Source organism: Prunus avium, chromosome 1, assembly GCF_965620075.1.
Source record: "Prunus avium chromosome 1, drPruAviu1.hap1.1, whole genome shotgun sequence".
Lineage (NCBI taxonomy): Eukaryota > Viridiplantae > Streptophyta > Magnoliopsida > Rosales > Rosaceae > Prunus > Prunus avium.
In genome coordinates, this window is record NC_142284.1 from 50,785,035 (window position 1) to 50,806,826 (window position 21,792).

Sequence of the window (21,792 nt, forward strand, 5' to 3'; positions counted from 1 at the left end):
TAGAAAAATAAAGAATAAACAAAGGAATGAGTTAGTGGGTTACATTTGTATTTTAGCATGTTGATAGGTTGACCCGCTATGACCCATTTTGTTAAACGGGTTACATAGGTATTTTAGCGGGTTGACTTAAAACTCACTCATTTATTAAACGGGTTATGACGAATTGACTCGAAAATGATTCGAAAATTTAATCGTGCGGTTTGACCAGCTAATTTTCCATATGGATTGACCCGTTAATTTTCCATGCAAATTTCGAGTCATGTATTGGGTTGTGTCGGAAATTACCATCCCAAAATTCGTAAATACACCCACATATATTAGGAAGTGTAGAACACCCACAAACTGCTGTATTTAATTTTGAATTATATATCAGGAAGTGTAGAAAATTATCTATATATATAAAGCAAAAGGCAGAGAATGGTGAAACATTCAAAATACCAGAAAATGCCCTTGATTAATGCAAACATTAAGAATTGAAATTATTAATTAAATGAGGATAATATGGTAAATTCACACTTTTTCATATTAAAAAAATTTAAAATTAAAAGAAAAATTAGATAATGGATCCTCTTTTTTATGGAACATAACTGCCCATTATCTTTTTTAATTATATAATAAATTTTAAAATTTTAAAATAATGCCTTTTGCAGGCGCGAAAGCGCGTGCAAAGAGGCTAGTATTAATAAATTAAATATTTTAATACTTCCTCCTTCGTAAACAATTGGCAAGTTGACTGACTACGAAAGCCAAGAATCACTTTTCTTTTCAGCCTCCCAAAATACTTGCTCTTTCCTACCTTGCTGGATTTCGACAAACACGTGGCGGACGTACAAATTATGTCACCTCGTACAAGTCCGACCCAACCCAATAATTAAACTTCGTATTTGGAATTTTCAATGTTTTTTTTGTTTCTTTTTACGGCATGTAATTATGACATCGACTCCAAGATCCGAACCCAAACGAAAATGTTGACTACCCCGGCTTACGACAAGTCGTTTCACTTTCAACGTTCACGTAATCCTCAATGAAAACGCGGCGCCATCTGACGGTTGAAATAGGCGGGAGCACGTACACCGGAGTTGTAGGCGATCACCACACTGTCGAAGAGTAACGAGAAAGCTTCAAGGGTACGCTACTTGCGCTCTCTCCTCGCCTTCATAAACCCCTCACAGCCCATTTTCATAAACCCCTTCACAGTCCCAGATTCATAAACCTCACAGCCCGAACCGGAAAAAAAAACCGAAAAAACCTAAACAAGCTGACGATCTCCATTTACGCATGGGAGATCCTAAAGCGACGTCGTTGCGTTCGCTCCCTCCCGGTTGCCGATTCTACCCCTCCGAAGAGCAGCTCCTCTGCTGCTACCTCTCGAACAAGAACGACGCCGACCCGGCCCAATCCGGGGGCTACGATTTGATCAGAGAGCTCGACTTGTACGATCACGATCCATTTGACTTACCTGACAGCGCTTGCTATTCGTACGGTCACGCGGGGAGGAAGAGGCACTGGTTTTGCTACACGGTTAGGGTTTTGAAGGAGAGGAGAGCGAAGAGCGGGTATTGGAGGAGGAAAGGGAGGGATAGGGACGTGGTGGGCCGTGGAGGGAAAGCGGTGTTGGGGAGGAGGACGAGCTTTGTATTTTATTTGGGGAATTCGCCCAACACTGCTGTACGGACTGATTGGGTTCTCTATCAGTATGCTCAGGTCGATCATGTAATGGTACTTTTTTTTTCCTTAATTCTCGTTTTTTTCTCAAATTTAATCTGGATGAATGAGCATTGACTTATTGTCATTCGAGATTTTTATCGAAATTATTAATATATTCGAGATTTTTACCGAAATTATTAATACTTGCTTTTCGTGTTGGTTAATTTGGTTATTGATTTATATCATATATGCTGAATATTAATTAAGAAAATGTCACTTTCATTTTATTTATTTATTTCATTGCTGAATATTGGATTTGAACGAATAATTTTCCATGTCTGATGAGTTGTGAAGAATTTTAGGTTTGTTTGCTTTGTAGATTAGTTTTCGAAATTGCCTCATTAGAACCGAAGAGGCTGTGTAACGGTGAAGAATTTGTTTGCATTGTTGAGACACAATGAGAAGTGTAGGTATTGAAACTCTCTGTTGCAAATATATTCTTCATGATGTTCAACCACATGGTCTAGCGGAGCTCTATTGTTATTAAGCATTGTGCCTTATGCTAGACAATTGATACACCCATTAGTCATTACCGCACAGTGCTAAATAATGGCGTGTGTGCACATGAGTAACATGTCCTATGTCTGTGCAGGCTTCTTTTGTCCTGTGCCGAGTATTTGTCAGATCTCGTGGAAATAGATTATCATATAATGGGGTAAGTTCTTGTGCTGAAGAAAGTGCTTGCACAGTTCGTCACATTGGAATTCAGCATGATGGATTTCATACTCCCAATATTGTTGAAACTGAAGTGCATGGTGACAATTCTGCGCATAGGAAGAATGAGATGTTAAATTTTCCAATGAGACTGGACTGTGAGATAAATGACCGAGTCAAGAATGGGCCAGTTTCTATATCAAGACTTCAGCCTAATGTACAGGTAATGTATTCTAAGCAAACTCTCTTGTTGTTACTTTAAATTTGGCTACTATCACCATTTACATGCTTGATAAACTATCTTTCAACAACAACAGAGTCATATCCCAACTACTAAGGATCGTTTACATGCTTGGTCTAATGGATGTTCAATAAATTTCATCATTGGTGCTTCCTATGTTATAGGTGGTGTCAATAAATGGCTTGAAAAAAGTTGTGAAATTCGTATCTTGATATGTATAACTTGTCCAAAGTTGAAGTTGAGTGATTAATTTTCTTAGCGTCAGACATTTTTCTGATGCTTGTTTTATGATTGAAGGTTTGCCGTCAGAAATATCCACATGATTCCAAACAGATGAAAACAGCATCAACCTATGGTTGGAGTCTTAACAATCTCAAAACTGTCATTGTTTAATCCTTATAAATTGTCCAGTTGTTATTTATAAACTTCATGTCCCAAAATATTGTATTAGTCAGTGTCTGATGTTGGCAAGACGAGGTGGCTTTTGAGATTCTAGCACTGGAGTAATACTAGTATATACATGTTAGATATCCTGTCATATTACATGCTTAATCTTCTCCTGTTTTTAATTATAATCTTATTTCCCCTAAATTATTTAGACTGCTTTCTGTTGCATGACTCGTGGCTGGTGTGCAGGTCCCGTCGTCTGTGCTTGGTGGTAGTAATCCAATATTTCTTGATGATTTGGCAACTGAGCATTTACTTTCCATTGTAGAGGGTGATTTCATAGAGTTGGATGATCTCAACGATTGATCATCCAATTTAGATGTTAAAGCAATTGGATCGTCCTTATTAAACAGAGTCTTAAAGACTGACTCTCATAGTGGTGGATGTTTACCTTAATTTTAAGGCTAAATTATCAGCTGAAGCAACTATTCTGAGGAGCTAAATTGTCACTTGAAACAATTTTCCTGATACTGCGTTTAGATACGGAACAAAGGATGAGAAGGGTCTAAGTACTGAAAACCCTTTACGAAACATTAAATGATGAAACATACTGTTGGTTGTGAAGGTGAGAGGGATGAATGGCATGTCAACGCCTGTAAAGGTAATTGTTACATTTGCTTTTCTGTGTTTTATTTTCAGTCAATGCGAGGAAGTATTCATTTTGCTTTGGTTTGGGGATGCAGATTTGCTCTTTGCCCAAAAAGAGGCAAGGGCTTCACCGGAACAAGAAAGACTAAAATATGTCTGATGATGGTAAATTCAATATCGAAGCTATTACTATTAGTATCAGCTGCTTCACTGGGTTTCAACCCTGCTGCCTTGTACCTTCCTGTGGTTACTTTGAACTTACGGAAAAATTAGATTTTTCCATCGTCTAGTGCCTTCTCTTCGCAAGGCCTACTTTGCACTCAAAACTACTGGTTTTTATTTATTTGATTCTCTTTCAGATTGAGTAACTTTGACATAATGATGACATTCATTTGATAAATTGTCCTTTTACTATGCAATCTCTTGATGCATGGTTGTGGGAAGTTGTCTATGGTTTTAGTTGATCTGGATTCTAGTTTTTGTTAGTAAGTTCGTTTGCATAATACTTAAAATGTCACATTTTCAGATGCTCAGGTAGTCTAAAATACAGTTTAAACAACTACATTTTCAGAGGCAAGGGCCGCAAGTATGCTTGTACAAATTGCCCCCTAACTTCATCTTCTCTTCTCTAACATGCTTGTGTTTCTAATATTTTGTTGCCTGTTTAAGGTCCCCTGGTTTCAGCCTTTTGTGCCTAGCTGTTGGCTTTCGACTTAGGTTTTGTTGTCATATACTTGTTTCTTTCTTATTCGGCCTCGGCCGTGGCTTTGCTTTGGGCTTTGCTCTCCTGTTAACAGGCACCTGTTTATTGGGGTCAGTATAATCGTGGGAACACTTCCCGTCTCCCCAGAACAAATGGTGCTCCAAAGTCAAACAAATTGAGGCCTGCGTATTGAAAGTCGCATAAAATTGAGCCTATGTAGCTTTTTAGTTTGTCCTTTCCTTTCAATATTTTCTACTGCATTCTCTCTTTTTTTGCCCAATTCTTGGTAGCTATGATATGAGGAATCATGGGGGTCTAAATGTGTTTGCTTTTTTTGTACGAGTCTGTCTGTTTTAGAACTAACACATGCACTCATGATCTAACACTATTCAGTGTTGACCTTTTCGTTAAGCCAAAATGTACCAATCTATATATGTATCCCTCTAGTTTAGACCATCTCTTTATTTTTTTTATTGACAATAAAAAAAGGGGTTAAATACCTTTTTGGTCACTGAATTTTGCACGAAAATTCAATTTGGTCATTGAGAAAAGAATTTAGCCAAATTATCATTGTGTTTTCAGAAGTTCATAATTTATAGACATTTCACTAAGTGCAGTTTTTGTTTTAATTTTATATGAAACGCATTCAATCTTATTCCTTTAACTCAACGAGTTAGGGTATATTTGTGTTATTAGGGTTTAACAAATTGGGGGAAATCTTGGGTTGAAATCGAAATTGTGAGGTATAAGGTCACGGATTGGATGCTATATTGAAGCTTGAATCAATTGAGTGAGAATCGTATTGTGACTTTGGATGGAAATGAGACATTATCAAGGTGATAGAACACCAACCAAAATATATTGGTAAGTTGTTGATTTTATTTTTCTCATACCTCACAATTTTGATTTAAACAAAATATTTCTCCCAATTTGTTAAACCATAATAACATAAAGGAAGAAGACAAATATTTAAATTGTCTAAAAAATAAAAACTACACTTAACTGAAGAAAACGGAATGTTTATAAATTGTAAACTTGGGAAAACACGTAATCAATTTGACTAAATTTTTTTCTCAATAATCAAATTAAATTTTAATGTAAAATTCAGTGACCAAATATTGCCTTGAAAAAATAGCTATACTATATACTGTGTGATCCAAAAACAGCGGGTTGTTTGGTCTGCATTGATTGCGATTTAAGAAATTGAACACGATTGCTAATTCCACTATCGTTTTCTGATAAACTTTGGAAGTGGTTCAAGCTAAAAGCTGACAAATGTGTACTAGGAATTAATTTGAAATTTATTCAAATTGCAGGATGCCATGTATATGATAATTTAACCTCACAAGTCAAAATTGGTGATTGCTTCTTCTGACCCTGTAAATTTGCAAGTGGACCTGCGTGGATGTTGATGCACCTCTAATTTCTCTCTGGTATAATTTCAAGATGCGTCCATTTTCGCATCTACCCCCAGCACTGACATCCCTCTATAGCAAGAAAAATTTTCCCATCTCCGTTTTATTTGTCTGCCTCTCTCTATCTCTCTCCTTCTCAGATAAAAAAGATAAAAAGAGGTTGACGTTGAAACAAGGATTCTCCAAGCCCTTTGTTTTGTTCATGCCATTAGTTTACCATGTGCATCTGTGCGGTGCCCTTTTTTTTATGTGGTAATTTGGAGCAATTTTCATCATCTTGTCTTGTATGAGAATTCATTGCCTTGCTTTGAGGCAATCTTGCTCCCTCAAAGCTACTTATTAAAAACATCTGCCCCTAGTTGGCCTCTCTTTATGTGTCCATATACAAAACTGAGACCCAAACTTCTCCCATGTGCATTTTCATGAAGTCATAAGGGTCATGGGTTTTGTTCCCTTGGACTTGGAGAATTCATTTTGATTCAATAACTACACCACCCACCTTTCAGGCAAAAAAATGATTTAAGAGAGTAATTGCAAAGATTAGGTCCCATTCTCAGCCAACCACCACCACAACCCTTCCCAATTCAACTGGCTCTCTGTCTATATCTCACCACATAACCCCACTACTAGCCTCAAGTAATTTTGTTTAATTGCAAGTGTCAAATTGCACAAAACCCATTATGCCTTGTCTTGAATTTTTATCATAGACTATTCAAAATATATATATATTCTTCTGGGCTCAGCTTAATCTTAGCCCCCTTGGCGTGTTCCGTAGCTAGAGAGTTTTAGCATGTCAAGTTTTCTCCATCGTCTAGAAAGCACCAAAATTTCTAATATTATTCTCTTTGGTGGAGGAATCGTCAAGCTTATCTCATTAGTGAATAAGATATGTATTAATTAATATTAATAATAATGGTTTTCAAATTAAAACACAAACACACACACACACACAAAAAGAAGAAAAAAAGGAAAAAAAAAGAAAAAAAGGGAAGCAAGCAGCTTTGAAAGGTAAGAGAGAATAGAAAAACAAAAGCACAAATAAGACCAAAACAAACGTAAAATAAAGAGGCCCACGATTGAGATATGAACGGTAGGCAAGGCCATTTATAAAAACAAGTTGGAGAAGAAGAGAACCTGCTTGGATACTTGTTAATAGGGACACATACACGCATTAGAAGGTCTTTCTTCCATTCACACCTCTTTTTAATACTCATCTCCTCTCCTCCTCCTATTGTCTCTTAAAGACAAAAAGGAAATTTTTTTAATGTTAATTTAAAGCTCTTGCTGTCTCCAAAATGATCGAGGCATCAAGAACAACCATACCCATTTGGCACTAAAATTGTACCGACAGAATAATTATAAAAAAATGACCCATATGGGTAAAATTCTGTTTTGGGATCCCACTATTATTGCTTCTTACCCAAAAGATAATTGATTTTGGGGTTTTTTTTTGAAAAAATCTTCCAACCATGTAAATGGGAAACAGAGTGCCGAGAATAGTTGGTCAATTTTTTTTTAGTCCTATATAAAAGCACACCAAGCCAGATCTTTAGGAAGGTGAGCATAATCCAAAGTCATCCAAAGGAGTTGGGACCCACGATATCATAGCATGCCACGTGTGCTCATACGAATTCACTATTTTTTTCTTCATGCAAGTATTTTTTTTAAAAAAAATTAAGGAGAAAAAATAACTAAAATTTCGTGTGGGGCAACTCAAACACAGCTCAAATTCCTCTCACAAAGTCAGAAAGGGCTCCTCAAGAAAAATGCAAAGGGAAAAGGGGGAAGCAGCAGCTGCCAGCAGCAGAGCAGGGCATGTGAAAATGTGATGGTGAGGCGTGAGAGGGTGTGTGATAATATTTATATGAGAGGGCAACAGGTGCTTGGCGTGAAAGAGCGAGTTGTGGGGCTGCAAATGGGACGCCAATTGGTCTTTTTATTTGTTGGGTTTTAGAGAGAGAGAGAGAGAGAGAGAGAGCATAACTCAAACTAAAACTAAACCAAAACTAAAAACCCAAAGTTTTAAGCTTTCAAAGTTCAACACCAAAAAAGAAAGAAATCAGGACAACCTGCGTGAGCCATTTGGTAAGCGGCCCCCCAACCCCAAGTCCCCAACATATCGCACCTTTTGAAACCCTCCCCACAACACAACACCTAGTAGGTGATGTTGTTCGTTTTTATTTTATTTTATTTTGAATTTTAAATTTTAAATTTTTTATGTTTATTCATTACTTTGTTAGGAAACTGCTCTGTATGACCATTACTCTCCTTGCTTCTCTCTCTCTCTCTCTCTCTCTTTGGGTTATTTCGTAAATTAAAGATTACCGTCCTCTTTAATCTCTCTTTCCTTCTCCTTTTCTCTTTCTACATTTCATTTCATCCACCCATAGGGCCAAAGCCTCTCCCTTTCTCTCAACCCCATTGCTCTCAGTGGGTTTTGTTTTGTTTTGTTTTCTCACCTATTTATTTTTCTCCAGAGAAATAAAGAAAAGAGATGTCTTTTCATCATCTACCCGGAATCTCCGGGCTTCTTCTTTGATTTTCTGCTCCATGTTCTTTACATAGATCGGTTTCTTCATCTGGGTATGTATGGTTTGTAGATTTATTCCTTACTTTGTGGTTTCAATCGATCGGTTGCTGATAAGACTGGATTTGAGAGACTTCATATCTGGTTTATGGGTTTTCAGCTTTGTTTTGTTCTTTCTGTGCTTGTTATGTTTAATCCACGGAGCTGAAAATATAAAGGCAAGGGTATGTATGAAGCCCTTATACCTTTCCTAACAAACCCAAAGATTCTTACTTTCTTATCGGTTTTTTGTTCTTCTATGTCCTTAATATTTGATATCTGTTTCTGGGTCGTCATTTGTTTAATTTGGTGAATCACTTTTCATATCAGCTGCTTTGAAATGAGATTTTGGCATAAGGTTTTCCGGCCATCCATATTTGACCTTGTCAGTGGGTGAAACCGATCTTGAAATTTTACCAGTAAATGGGTTTGATCAGTCCATCTCTAATTATACTGACGATTATTCATCATGTGCTGTGTGTGTAGTCAGTTGCCTGTTTGAAAGCTTGCACCTTTCAATTATATGACATAGTTGTGCTTTCAACTTTGATCTTTTGACTGGTGGGTGCCTAGTTTTTTGTGAATTCAATTGCCTGGGAAGGGTTTAATAAGCGGGGTTTGTGATATTTGGAAATGTGTCTTGTGTTTATGCATTTTGGGATGCTTGTTGCACATTCGGTCATTCACTCCTTTTACTGATGCAACATGATAAAGAACATTTTATCCTGGTGTTCAACAACTGCTAGCTGGTCAGGATAGCACAGGTTGATTAGTCATTACCTCATCATTAATCGAAGCTCAGTGTGGGTCTTCCCATTTGGTCAAGTAGGTGTTCTAGTGGCTGTGCAAATACAGATGGTAGTTTTCATCTGTCACCCTAAAGCATCAGTAGCCAGTAATGGAGGATTTGATATTTTCAAGTAGGGGTTGTACTTTCCATACCTATGTAGTTTCATGCATATTCTGGTATTTCTTGGCTTTAAGTAAAACAAGAACATTAGCAAGAGGTTAAAAGAAGTAAGAAGTAAAAAAGGCATTGTTCACACTCTAGGCTCTTCCTCCAATTAGGCATTCATTTTCACGCCTCAACAGAGGCCTGTGTAGAAGATTTGTGCTTCACTTACCAATGAAAAAGAGAAAAAGAAAAGATTGCTTACTCTTATAACATAATTGTGTACCTCTAACTTACTCTAAAGCTCATCAATGTTTATAACCTTTCTTCTACTTTGTTGTGCCAGGTCTGCCAAAGTGCACATAACGTATTGTTTGTACTGAAGATATCTTCAAGTTCTTTACATATATTTTACAAGGAGATTCATATTAGCCCTAATGCAAGGGCAGAGGGGTACTATTGGTTCCTTGCCTGAAATGCTAGATTTTGACCATGGAAGTACATCAAGTGATGCTATAGATCAGCAGATTTGCTGGAATAGCACACGTAATCCTGCAGAAAATCGGATGCCAGACTATGTACAATCGCCCGGTGATATGAATGTTGGGTTTGTGAATTCTATGGGACATGAACGACAGCACTTGAGCAGATGGTGCTTAGGTGAACCTAGTTCTAGCAACTCACAAAGTGAGGTAAGCCGTGATGAGCGGAAACCAGAACTTGGATGGTCTTCTTCAGTGGATCCTAGTGCTGAAGCTGCTTCAAGGTCAGAGGAGCGGCGTTATGAACCAACTAATAACCTTTCACTGGACAACAACGTGAATCCTATTTTTACACAAAGTTCCAGTTCTGATGCAATTCCACAGAATCTGAACTTGAATGCGGGTTTTGTGGGTCATGGTGGTGATAATAGTCAAGTCATGGAATGTCCAAATACATACAAGTATAATGTATCTGAAAATGAGCGAATTCGACCTCCTAGTAGTTCTGATCCTTTTATGCTTCCTTCTGGAAGTGCTGGATTTTTAGTTGGAGAGAATGATGGCAGACCAGGTTGTTCATTGGAGGGTCGTCGTGTATCTTGCAAAAGAAAGGCTATTGAGGGAAATATAGGACAGTCTTCCGTAAGTGGAAGTTGTAGTTACTTTCAGCATACAGAAAGTGGTGGAAGGCCTTCTATTCCTGCTCACTATAATGCAGGCGGCAGCCTAAGCATATCTGCCCCCTCAGAACAGGGGAATCCAAGACTTGGGGCAGGAGGGAGAGAGCTCACTTCTGACAGCCTTCCTGATTCAAATGCTGGAAGAAGTTCAGAAGGCTCTCACAGGAACTTCCGTGTGAGAATCAATCCTTCAAATCAACAAAGTTCTATACCCTCTGCTAGGTTCTCAACAGGGAGGGCTGTTAGGCATTCTGGTGTCTCGTCTTCCCAGCATTCACCAAGTCTTCTTCCAGTTGATCATAATATGGACCTGGGACCAGCACCAGCACTAGATAATATGAGTTCACAGAACCAGCCAGTTGTCATCCATGTTCCTGCTTTGCCACAAAATGTGCAATCATTAAGATGGAGTGGAGGAGGTTCTAGCTCAAGAACTGGCAGCTTATCCAATTCTGTGGTTTTTGGAGACAGGGATGCTCCACCGCGTGAAGAAGTGAACTCAAGAAGCATGGCAAGACACATTTTGGATCATCCTATTTTTGTACCAGCAACTGAATTGAGAAATTCCGCTCGGCATCCTGCAGGTGCATCCAATAGAAATTTAACCGGTGGAAATGCAAGTATTCCTGGAAATGTTGCTTCTGCATCCCGGACTGGCTCAAGTTCAAGTGTTCATCCAGCATCTGCACCTACGTGGATTCCTCATCACAATTCACATCCGCAATTTCCTCGAAGATTATCTGAATATGTTCGTCGATCATTGTTTTCTGCTACTGGTAATGAGTCTGGGAGCCAGGGCACCAATTATTTGCCACTGCGTTCGGCTCCTGCATCATCAGCAGAGATAGGTAATTCATCTGGTGCTGGTAACCAGGGTCATCATCATTCTCACCCAAGGTCAGCATCTTGGATGGAGAGACATGGTGATGGTGGACTTGGGGTTCCCTATTCGTTACGAACTTTGGCTGGTGCTGGCGAAGGAAGTAACAGGCTTGTATCTGAGGTATGTTTTAGAACTCTCTTTCTCTGGCTGTGAGGTTTTCCTTTCTATATATATATATATTATTTCAAGCATTCTGATGAATATCAGGAGTACTCACAATTGTTCTTAATCACCTGTTGATTCTGATACCATCAAATGTCTGATTATAATTATGACCGCAATGATGATTGGTATCGGTTGGAAGATATATGCTTTTTAAAAGTGTTTCAAGGTCTTATAAAATATTAATTTAGTGGGTATCTGATATTGGAATGTGTAGGTTGGGTAGATATTGGGCTTTTTCATCTGTATCACTTAAGTTTATATTAGCTTAAGAAATATAATTCGTACTATGGGATCACTTTTCTTTCTTTTGTAAGATTGTATGATTGGGGATATACGTGTCTGTATGTTTAAGTCTCTTATGAGTATTTATAATTATATAGATATGTTCTTTCTTTTCCAAGTTTTTTCAGTACGATACGTTTGGATGTTCTCTTTTTAGAGTATGATGTCTTAGACTTATAAGTTTTCTTGTCTCTTTCAGCAATTTGGTTTGGTTATGACTTGGGTCGTGAGTGCTTATATGAAGGTTTGATGTTAGTTGTATACTTGAAGTGTAATTTTCAGTTTTGAAAAGGATCATTGGGTCTTGGTAGGGGCGAGAGCCTTCAATTAGGTTTATTTTCTCTTTTAGCATGATTTGGAATGTTTTGGGAAGTATCATGTCTTGGGGGAAGGGCTATTGTATTCTGATAGGCTGTTATGTAAGCTGTTATGGGTGATATTTTCTTGTCGTGTGAATTTGGGACATGTAATGCTTCTTTATGTCATGATTGTTATGATTCTTGATCAATCAGTTCTTTTTGGGGTGGCTGATATTCATGACCGGCATAGGGATATGCGACTTGATGTTGATAATATGTCTTACGAGGTAACTGACACTACCCGGGGGGGGGGGGTGGGTGTGGTTTTGTGGTGGTTTGGCATTGGTATAAATGAGATTACTGAGGACAAAACAAACTTTATTATTAATGTTGGAGTTATTGGCTCTGGAAGAGGCTTGCATTGATGAGCACGGGTTAAGTGAGAAAATCTGAAAATAAGAAAGTATATCTTGCAGTAGGATCTCAGGAGACAGAGCCATGTTGTGTATGTCAGGTAATGACGGCAGTATTGTCGCATCTCTGTGTTACTGTGTTTAGCATTTGTTTTATCTTGCTGACTTATTATACGTTAAGCAGGAGGAATATAATGATGGAGAAGATCTTGGAATGCTTGAATGCGGACATGATTTCCACAGGCGAACTGCATAAAACAATGGCTGAGCCAAGAATTGTGCCCATCTGTGTTTTGAGGCTAGTTTTTCTGATTGGGTTTTTGTGGGGGTTCCCTTATGTTTTTGCAGCTAGTTTTTCTTCAAATTAGGTTAAAGAGGGTTCCTTATGGAATTGGGCAGCTTTATGATGGTGGATGCTCATGCTCCCCTTTCCGTGGTGTTTGGTAAGATTGAAGTTTAGTGGAAATAACTAATTATTTTGTAGTCGTAGGGAAAATTACTATTATTGTTATTTTTATTTAAAACCAGGCCTCTTATTGGAGGCAGCAAATTTCAAAGTTGGAAAAGCAAAACTGGCAGTGACTTTTCATTTTATCAATGAATGATTAGGTTTTTATGTTTTGTAATAGTTTGACCCCATTGGTGCTGCAGATTTTTTTGTTACATCTTGCTAAGATTTCAAAACAAACTAGTATCAATATCTATGCTTCTCTTTTAAGCCTTTTCTTTGCAACTTCATGGTGTTGAAGCATATGATTGTTCCAAGTTTCTGTTCAAACTATGCAATGCAGTAAGGTCTTAGATCATAGTCTTCACTTCTAGGGTGCCCATTTTGATATTTTACAGAAAATGTCAATGAGGCTCATCTTTTTGTCCTGTACTTGATGCATGAAGCTTCTTAGCTTTGAACAACTATGGTAGCCAAAGCAGACCATGAAACAAGGCAGAAGCTTCAATCAAGCTCATGAATCAAAATGCTCATAACAGTCAATCAGTCGAAATTCTTCTCTGTTTCCTCTGTCAGGTTCTTGGGTCACTTTTAGGGTTGGAAGGCAAGGCGTAGGTAGATTTCCTGTAAAGGAAAAAAGACGAGGCACAAGACAGAGACAGAAGAAGTAGGCCTTTGAAAATGAAATCGTGTGATGCAGAGCTTGTAGGAACACAATAACACGCCACCAAAAGGGCGCCTCGGGAATTGCACTTTTTGGTCCCCTTCATAAATTCTTCCTTGGTTGGATAAGACGGTGATGAACGACATGATATGATGTGTTTGACTTTTAACCCGTTAGGACGTTGAACAACGCACATTTGTTTATTTATTTTTATTGCAAGTAACAAAAATTATGAAATGCACACACGAAAAAAGTTTATTTGAATTTTTCCTATTGGGTTTTTCGTTTTTTGACAAATTGACTGTAACAAGTTAACAGCTCAAAGGGACCTAACTGAAATTTCCTAGGTAAAATATAGAAAAACGTCAACAACAAAAAAATAGTTTGTTTGAGCCAACCAGCTATAGGTCTTAAATTCGAGAAGAGATAAAGTGTTGTGACTACTAGTTATCAAATATCTTATCTTCCAATTTATTTATATTATCTTTATAAAAAATAATTTAAATTTCATGAATGAAATAGTATGATTGGAAGCTAAGAATATCTCCAACAATCTTTGTATTCTCATGTTCTTATGTTTCATGATTATGATTCTGAAAATTCTTAAGAGAAACGAGTTCAATAACCGTTGAATGTACAAGTTTGCCCTACATTAAGAGTAGTTTAGAATAAAGATTAGAGATATTTAGTTATATACCAATTCTTAGCACTAATAATATAGATAAATCCTACACCATTTAATTTTTATAAACAAACCAAAAAAATGATAACTGACCTTATTGAATTTAATTTTGATTATTAAATTATTTTGATGCCTTATTGAGTGTTTTGGGCTTTTTTATGAGATTTTGGAGTTGGGTTGTTTTAAGAAATCAATTGCAGTTTTGTAATTTAAAAGAAGTTAAAAACCTTTTTGTTATGTTGTAAATGAGCTTTGGGTGTGTTTCTAAAGTCCATTTTATATAAGGTGTTTTTATAATTTGTACTATTATATTGTGTATAATAGTGAATCTCCCTAAAGATTATGATTGGTCACACAACAATTTGTTATGAAAACGATCCATTATGGTAAATAACAAAAAACAAGGGACCAATCTGCAATATACCAAAAACAATGGGAGCTCAAAAACAAAAGTAAATAAAACAATTAAATAAATGGGAATTTCTGAACAAGATACTGTATCTGAGAAATTGACAATTAGCGCGGGAGAATAATCAAATTGCGAGCTTTAGAGGTTTAAACCTTTGTTAAAGATTTACGGACTGACTGCACAGAAAAAGAGAGAGAGAGAGAGAGAGAAGCCAAAGCCACCAAGAAAAAGTGGAGAGAAAGCAAAGGAGCGATGACGAAGCTAACAAACTAAGAACCTTCCCTCCTTCCTCCAGCTGAGTATCGACGACTGCACTTTGTTGAATTTCTCGTCCTCTTAGGTTTTTTCAACTATGGCGGATCTGTACGGGACAGCTCCAGACTCCGAAGAAATCTCGAACATTCTCAGCCAACTCCTCCACGGCCACGGCTCCTCCGCTTCCCCTTCCTCGTCTTGCATGCCCTTTAAGCCCACTTACACGCATCTACTGCATTCCTCAGTGGCGCCGCACCACACTACGACGTCGACCGAGGTCTTGATTTCGGAGACTAGGCATGAAGATTATCACCGGTTCGCCCGATCGGAGGACCGGCGAGTCGTGGACGGGAACTCCGCTGCTGCGGTTGTCGAGTCTTCGTCCGGTTTCGATTTCACCGATTCCGGTGGCTATTTCCAGGCAGAGGTAAAAGAAGGTATGGAGTCTGACGCGAACACGTCCTTGAAGGGGAGAAGGATTTCGTCTGAGAATGATCTCGGTGACTTTAGCTATGATAGTGAGGTATTTCTTTGTTTTTTTTTCTTTCTTAATTCTGTTTGGTTGCTAAGTAAATTAGGTAGAACATTTAAAGGAAGCAACTTTTGAATTCTGTTGCCGCACTTCTTTTTTGGCCCAATTCAAAAGACAGTAATAAAAAGACAAAGATGGCATTTTTGTTGTCTTAGCTCTATTTGTATCAGTTTGTTCAACCTTAATTGCGTGGAAATTTGAAACCTTTGGGGGCTTTTGGTGGAATTAGAAGGGTCACGACCGGTCTGAGGTGCCATTGAACCCAGCTCCGCCGCGTAGTTTATCCAAGAGGAGCAGAGCTGCGGAGGTCCATAATATGTCGGAAAAGGTTGGCTCTTTTCTCCTTGTGTAAAGGTTTAAGATTTGAGCATGTGACAAATGAAATTTTGATTTCTGGGTTTTATTGATTGGTGGACAGAGAAGGAGGAGTAGGATCAATGAGAAAATGAAAGCCTTGCAGAACCTGATTCCAAATTCGAACAAGGTAACTCTTAAACAAAAACTTCTACAGCCTTTTTTGTGCTTTATTTTTCAAATAATTTCATTGCTCTCTTGTTTTTGTAAGACGGATAAGGCTTCAATGCTGGATGAAGCAATTGAATATTTGAAGCAGCTCCAACTTCAAGTACAGGTGAGATCGTTTTCACTGTTTTGTGAATATAATTCTGATTAAGATTATGAGCAATTGGGATCTTTTGATATACCGCTGTCTAAATGCTGTCTAAATTCAAATATAAAATGGATTTTACTGATTGCTACTTTTGCTGCTTGGTGTGGCAATAAGATGCGACACAATTAAAGACAGAACTTTGCTCTGAAGCGGAACTGAGTGACAATTGGTTTGATTCTAGCTGACTTGGTTTAGAATGAACTAAAGTTTAAAAAACTCTTGGTGAAGCACTTAATGTAAACCTGATTAAACTGTGCTGCTGCAGTAATTCTTAATAAACAGCAAATGTCCCAACGTTTCTTATCTGGAAACTTGGTAGACTTCTCAAACTCAATGAAAAATTACATAAAATGTAGCCACATGTGGCAGGGGATGCCGAAATAATCATATAAAATCTTGAGTAAAATAGATCAGGACCCTGTATGATATGCTATGTGGTATGCATTGTTATATTAACATTGTTATGGCATCTTCGTTTGACACCATAAAGTGTTGCTTTCATCCACTGAAGAACCCATTATACTCATCTTCCGACCTATCAGCACCTATGTTCTCTGATGATGCACAATTTTATTTTCTATGAGAGGAGGACAAAGTTTTTTAGTTGACATCTAACAGTAATTGGGATTCCTTTGAAAGATTTCTGGGATGCACAGCTAAATTAGGTTGTCTTGTGTATGAGACTGCTGCTTGAAATGTTGTTTCTTTAAAATCTCCTTCATCACTCCCTCTTTCATAATGCTGAAAGAGTCTTCGAAGGAAATTTATTTAGTATTCTAAAGCTGATATACTTTTTGCTTCTGATTATATTTGCAGATGTTAACAATGAAAAATGGATTGAGCTTGCATCCAATGTGCTTACCAGGAGTCATGCAGCCTATGCAGTTGCCTCATATGGGATTAGGCCTTGAAGAAGGAAGTAATAAATTTCCAAAATCTAGCAGAGGAATAAGTCCATTTTATGAGGGTGAAGAGAACCCGATGCAATCTGCGTTTAATATTTCCCCTGGATGCACAATCTCAAACCAGCCAATGGTCTTACCTTCAGTTGCAAATGTCCCCACATCGGAAGCCACATATGGGTTTGAACCATCGATTCAAGCTCTTTACAGACCCTTCAGTGTCCCCACATCTTCTAAGGTAAATCTAGCATGAATGGCAGAAGTAATATATTAGAATTTTGGGAACTAACACTGTTCGTTTTCTTGCCATGTGAAGGAACTCTTCAGAGACGGTGAACCACAAGCAAAATTAGATATCAGCGAGACTGGGAAGAACTCTTCATCACATGTCGACATATTGTCCACAAAGCGGCCGGATGTATGACATTGCAGCCTGTTTTCATACAGTTCTTTTCTTCAACCAAGAAACAACCATGGTCCTTCAAACTGCTGACTTTTAAAACTTGATCAGGTTACATATTTCATATTTTTCTAGTGTAACAGATCGACACGATTGTGGGATTTTTTACTGTCGATTCTTCTTAACTTGTACTTGTATAAAAATACTCACCAGTCATGGTATTTGCCATTTATAAAGCCATGGTCTTTTGTAGCTTTGGATGGATATCTCATATCTCAATTGCTGTCCATGATCTTTATTTTCTTTTCCCGAAAAACCTTAATTATATACAGTGGCATATGAACTATTATCAGAAATGCCATTGGAATGCCAATGTTTGAGAATTCGGGTAAGGCATCAAATGGGTACAAGGCTGATGAGTAGCGATAGCGTTACAGGTAAAGAAGAAAGCGTTTTTTTATGGAAGATCAGAAGAGTTTGTCTCATTCTCTGCAATGAGACAATGTATGAAAAGGATGCGATGCTTTTCTTTGGCTGCAGTTTCGGTGTCAGGATTTTCTTTCCTTTTCATACACCTAAGACCTGTCTGTCATAACGGCCGTTTCATGCCAACTGCAATTTATTCGTCCTCCAACTTCTCTGCAATTCACCAACATGCCACTGATACGATTGTTGGTCTTGGCTATTTTGGGGGAGAAAGTTCATGTCTTCCAATCAAATCCATTGTTGAGTTTTCACTCATGTGAGCTTAGGCAGATTATGATAATAACATTGAAGTTGCAAGTGTCCATGAAATTTTGTAACGAAGTGAATTACATGATTATAGGTAATCTTATATTAGTATTTATCTTTCTAATGTTAAAAGAGGTTCAAAGCTCGAATTCATCATCTTTCGATGATCAAGAAAATGAATAAAATATTAGTCAAGACATAGCTCATGGATTATACTTTAATATGTATTGCCTAAAGATTAGTATTGCCTTAAATAATGAATTTTGTTTTTTTTAATTGGGAAGTTGATATATAACCTAATTGATATGCTTGAAACCGGAAAAAAAATAAAATATGATTATAGCCTTTTATTAGTCCTATTCTATACTGGACTTCCATTATCTGTCAACTTCTATTCTAAAAAGAACAAAATTAGCACCCAAAAAATATATATCTCTCTAAAATAGTCTAATAGGCAAACCATTAAACTATGATTAGGATTTCATTATATTTTTTAATTGGCAAAAAAAAAAACGAAGAGATGATGTACCCACTGAGACTTCGAGAGTGAGACACTATAACCAAAAAAAAAGGAAACCGGTGGGAGGGATGGTGATTCGGTAATAAAAGGCGGGAAGGAGGGTGAATAAGTAAATTAAAGTGAAGACTGGAGGGCCCGGCTTAAGAAGAAGTCTCTAAAATTAGCTTCCGTTTTTTGTTTGGACGCCAAAATAACGGCATTCGTATGATTGTATTTTGTTGTGTAGCCCAAAATCCTAATCATAATCCTCAAAGCTCAACAAAAAGCCTACCATCACTACCTTTGTCACCTTCCACCTGTTTGTGAAAACGTCCCATTCAACTTTTAAACCAAGTCCTTTGTATATTTTCTCAATTCTGAAACTCCCCAAGCCACCTTTTTCCCCCCATCTATAAGACCACTTAGCCAATACCCAATGTCTTGCTTACAGCAAAACTCTGTTTTGGGATCTCCCAATTCCAATTTAGGCACTTGTGGTGGTGGAGAGTTGTTGAAGCTAGAAATGATGGGGGTTAATGTGAACTCATATCTTAATTCAGGGTCTGCATTAATGGAGAAAGGGGTGATCAAAGAAAGTAGTGGCAAGGCTGCAAGTGGTGGTGGTAATGAATCAGAGCATGGCATGCACACTTGGACTGAGAGGGAAAGAAGGAAGAAGATGAGGGACATGTTCTCTAGCCTTCATGCTCTGCTTCCTCAGCTTCCAGCTAAGGCATGTAATCTTCAAACTCAAAGTTTCTTTTAGATCATATAAATGCAAGTCTAAATATATATGTTATGTTTCAATGATGTGTATGCAGGCAGATAAGTCCACCATTGTTGATGAGGCAGTGACATATATCAAGTCCCTGGAAAAAATTCTTCAAACAAAACAAAAACAAAAGCTCGACAAACTCCAGAGCACTAGTGCATTGATAGCATCAAACACAGAGCTAGCTGGTGAGACAAGGGAAGCGTTTTTGGCTGATCATCTACATCCATCAAAGAACTTGATGGTCACAAATGCATTCCCAGCTTCTCTTTTTCCCGCTTGCTTCGAGACGTGGTTTTCGCCAACTGTTGTCTTGAACATTTGCGGCCCTGATGCTCAGTTCAGTGTTTGTTCGCCGAGAAAGCCAGGGCTCTTGACAACCATCTTGTACATTCTAGAGAAGCATGAGCTGGATGTAGTCTCTGCTCACATCTCCTCGGATCAATATCGTTGCATGTACATGATCCATGCTCATGTAAGTCTTAAGAATTCATGCTTAATTAGTAACCCAAAATATTAATTTTAATTATAATGATCACTTGATTAATTAATCTGCTGGCTTTATACTCTTCTTTCTGAATCAGGCGGGTGGAGCTTGTGATCATTTCCCTGAGACATTATCAGTAGAGGACACATTCAAACTAGCAGCAGGTGAAATAAATTTGTGGCTCTTGTCCTGTTGAACACACTTGATATATATTGTAGAAAATTGCTTTCACTTATGTACCTTTGGTCAACTGTTCTGACTTCTGAATGATCTTGCTGGTGTTTTTGGACCATGAGTAGTGTGTATAAGCCCAATGGGCTAGTTGTTCTATTTGTTTTGGGCCTTGTGACCTCTCCATGATCAAAAAATTAAGTTTACTCGACGAACCCAATTAGCTAAAATTATAAAAATTTCTCCAGCGGTTGGGACTAAATCCAATCCACCTCAGAAACTCATACGTGGCCCTACAATATGACTGCTGGCAGCAGCTACTACTAGACTTGTCTCAGTCCTTCCCCTTAAACAAATGGCACATTCACATGGCTGTTGCACTGTTTAGTCACATTAACATGTTCATTTTCTGTTTTTGTCTCTTTTGTTTTTCGTTTTCCAATCAAGGATGGTATAAAAAAAAACATGCGCACGCTCCCGCTTTAGAATGAGATGGCAATGGCATCAAACCTAAGATGCGCCACTCACCAAAAACGGAAAAGAAAAAAAAGTGCCTATCATTTACTTCCAAACCTAACTTTGATGACTTATGGTGCATGAAAAATGTTGACAAATGCTAAACAATGACCTCAGAGAATGACAGAAAATTACCCTACGTATATATACATTGTGAAAATATTTTGCCCAAAATTGCTTTATGTGACTTGATTTAAAAAGCATGTCTGTAATTCGCTTAACTTCTTCATTTTTTTTCCACTTAACAGTAGAGGGAGTCGATTTTGCAAAGGGGGAATCACAATCCTTACCAATTACCCTAACCCTAACCCATTCACATTTCTAACCTCACTCCCTTCCAACAGAAAAATAAAAATAAAAAGAAAAGAACAAAATCTCAAATTCTTGTGGGGAAATTGAGATTCTCTAGCACAAGAGCAAGAGCTTTCGCCAGCTACCGGCCTCTCTGATCTTCAAGTCCACTTTACACAACACTAGTGTCCAGTTAGAGTGGACCCAAAGAAGACACCCCAGTTTGATGTTAACCTACTTCTAAAATAAAAGAGTAAAAATGATATTAAGGGATGGAAAACAATGCAATCCTAATCCTAATCTTAAATGACACATAACTCAGGCTCAATTAAAATATAATTAAGTAAAAAAACTAATTAAAAAGGTCTCTTATTTATAATATCCTGGATGGCCAGAGTCAAACACAAAATCCAACATTGGAAGAAAAGCAGCTAAAAGCTTCAATTTAATAATAAGGAATCAAATTCTGCCGTCTCTTAAATTTATAAAGCACCACCTCCCACCTCTCATCCTTTCAATAATCATTTTCTTCCCTTGGCCACGGATTTCCTAATTCTTTCCTCAAGCATTATAAAAAAAAGGATCGTATACCAAACAAGACTTAAGGCCCCATTAACAAAACTAGAATCTTCGGATAGAAAACCAGTCAGCACCATATCCAATGAGCAATTGTCAATAGCCCACAACAAAATAATTATAATTAATGGGAATTAAAAAATCATAGTTAATGAAGAAAGTTAATAGAGTATCCCAACTTTGTTTACTATTTTAAAACAATGTGTAGAATAACTAAACAAATTCTATAGTCGAAGAGTATGGTACAACTACAACTAGTTTCTCTATTTTTTAAATTGACGAGTTTATTTTAAGAGTTAGAGTGAGATATAGTTTCTTTTACGTTTTTTACAAGTAATTCATAATCATAAATACTTGTGGATCTCGTAA

At 37.6% G+C, this 21,792-nt stretch overlaps 4 protein-coding genes across 9 annotated transcripts; all 4 read left to right on the forward strand.

The window, feature by feature from the left end:
* Positions 1-1,125: 1,125 nt before the first annotated feature.
* Positions 1,126-4,056, forward strand: LOC110761884 (NAC domain-containing protein 72). Of its 2 annotated transcripts, XM_088251041.1 has the most exons (5): positions 1,126-1,719; positions 2,300-2,584; positions 2,900-2,957; positions 3,239-3,650; positions 3,733-4,056. In XM_088251041.1, the coding sequence occupies exons 1-4, from the start codon at positions 1,279-1,281 to the stop codon at positions 3,262-3,264; spliced, it is 810 nt and encodes a 269-aa protein (XP_088107167.1). In that variant the 5' UTR covers positions 1,126-1,278; the 3' UTR covers positions 3,265-3,650; positions 3,733-4,056. The 2 variants fall into 2 exon arrangements, with proteins under 2 accessions (XP_088107167.1, XP_088107166.1); XM_088251040.1 differs by lacking the exon at positions 2,900-2,957 and having other exon boundaries at positions 1,139-1,719.
* Positions 4,057-7,699: 3,643 nt separating this feature from the next.
* LOC110761933 (putative E3 ubiquitin-protein ligase RHG1A) lies at positions 7,700-11,426 on the forward strand. Of its 4 annotated transcripts, none has more exons than XM_088247064.1 (2): positions 7,700-7,840; positions 9,560-11,426. In XM_088247064.1, the coding sequence occupies exon 2, from the start codon at positions 9,651-9,653 to the stop codon at positions 11,409-11,411; it is 1,761 nt and encodes a 586-aa protein (XP_088103190.1). In that variant the 5' UTR covers positions 7,700-7,840; positions 9,560-9,650; the 3' UTR covers positions 11,412-11,426. The 4 variants fall into 4 exon arrangements, with proteins under 4 accessions (XP_088103190.1, XP_088103187.1, XP_088103188.1 ...); XM_088247061.1 differs by lacking the exon at positions 7,700-7,840 and adding an exon at positions 8,004-8,338; XM_088247062.1 differs by lacking the exon at positions 7,700-7,840 and adding an exon at positions 8,346-8,506.
* A 3,343-nt stretch (positions 11,427-14,769) lies between these two features.
* LOC148297973 (transcription factor SPATULA-like) lies at positions 14,770-17,631 on the forward strand. 2 transcript variants are annotated; one of them, XM_088245331.1, is made up of 6 exons: positions 14,770-15,398; positions 15,640-15,735; positions 15,826-15,891; positions 15,973-16,038; positions 16,894-17,217; positions 17,296-17,631. In XM_088245331.1, the coding sequence occupies exons 1-6, from the start codon at positions 14,973-14,975 to the stop codon at positions 17,401-17,403; spliced, it is 1,086 nt and encodes a 361-aa protein (XP_088101457.1). In that variant the 5' UTR covers positions 14,770-14,972; the 3' UTR covers positions 17,404-17,631. The 2 variants fall into 2 exon arrangements, with proteins under 2 accessions (XP_088101457.1, XP_088101455.1); XM_088245329.1 differs by having other exon boundaries at positions 14,772-15,398; positions 15,637-15,735.
* Positions 17,632-18,811: 1,180 nt separating this feature from the next.
* Positions 18,812-20,403, forward strand: LOC110761960 (transcription factor bHLH95-like). The gene is made up of 3 exons (XM_088245335.1): positions 18,812-19,347; positions 19,436-19,857; positions 19,967-20,403. The coding sequence occupies exons 1-3, from the start codon at positions 19,047-19,049 to the stop codon at positions 20,063-20,065; spliced, it is 822 nt and encodes a 273-aa protein (XP_088101461.1). The 5' UTR covers positions 18,812-19,046; the 3' UTR covers positions 20,066-20,403.
* The last annotated feature ends 1,389 nt before the right edge of the window (positions 20,404-21,792 follow it).

Coding starts and splice junctions, on each gene's coding strand:
- LOC110761884 (XM_088251040.1), top strand. CDS start 1,279: ATGGGAGATCCTAAAGCGACGTCGTTGCGTTCGCTCCCTCCCGGTTGC. Junction 1,720..2,299: donor CTCAGGTCGATCATGTAATG/GTACTTTTTTTT, acceptor ATGTCTGTGCAG/GCTTCTTTTGTCCTGTGCCG. Junction 2,585..3,238: donor GACTTCAGCCTAATGTACAG/GTAATGTATTCT, acceptor GCTGGTGTGCAG/GTCCCGTCGTCTGTGCTTGG.
- LOC110761933 (XM_088247064.1), top strand. CDS start 9,651: ATGCAAGGGCAGAGGGGTACTATTGGTTCCTTGCCTGAAATGCTAGAT.
- LOC148297973 (XM_088245329.1), top strand. CDS start 14,973: ATGGCGGATCTGTACGGGACAGCTCCAGACTCCGAAGAAATCTCGAAC. Junction 15,736..15,825: donor TCCATAATATGTCGGAAAAG/GTTGGCTCTTTT, acceptor ATTGGTGGACAG/AGAAGGAGGAGTAGGATCAA. Junction 17,218..17,295: donor GTGTCCCCACATCTTCTAAG/GTAAATCTAGCA, acceptor TGCCATGTGAAG/GAACTCTTCAGAGACGGTGA.
- LOC110761960 (XM_088245335.1), top strand. CDS start 19,047: ATGTCTTGCTTACAGCAAAACTCTGTTTTGGGATCTCCCAATTCCAAT. Junction 19,348..19,435: donor TCAGCTTCCAGCTAAGGCAT/GTAATCTTCAAA, acceptor GTATGCAGGCAG/ATAAGTCCACCATTGTTGAT. Junction 19,858..19,966: donor TGTACATGATCCATGCTCAT/GTAAGTCTTAAG, acceptor TTTCTGAATCAG/GCGGGTGGAGCTTGTGATCA.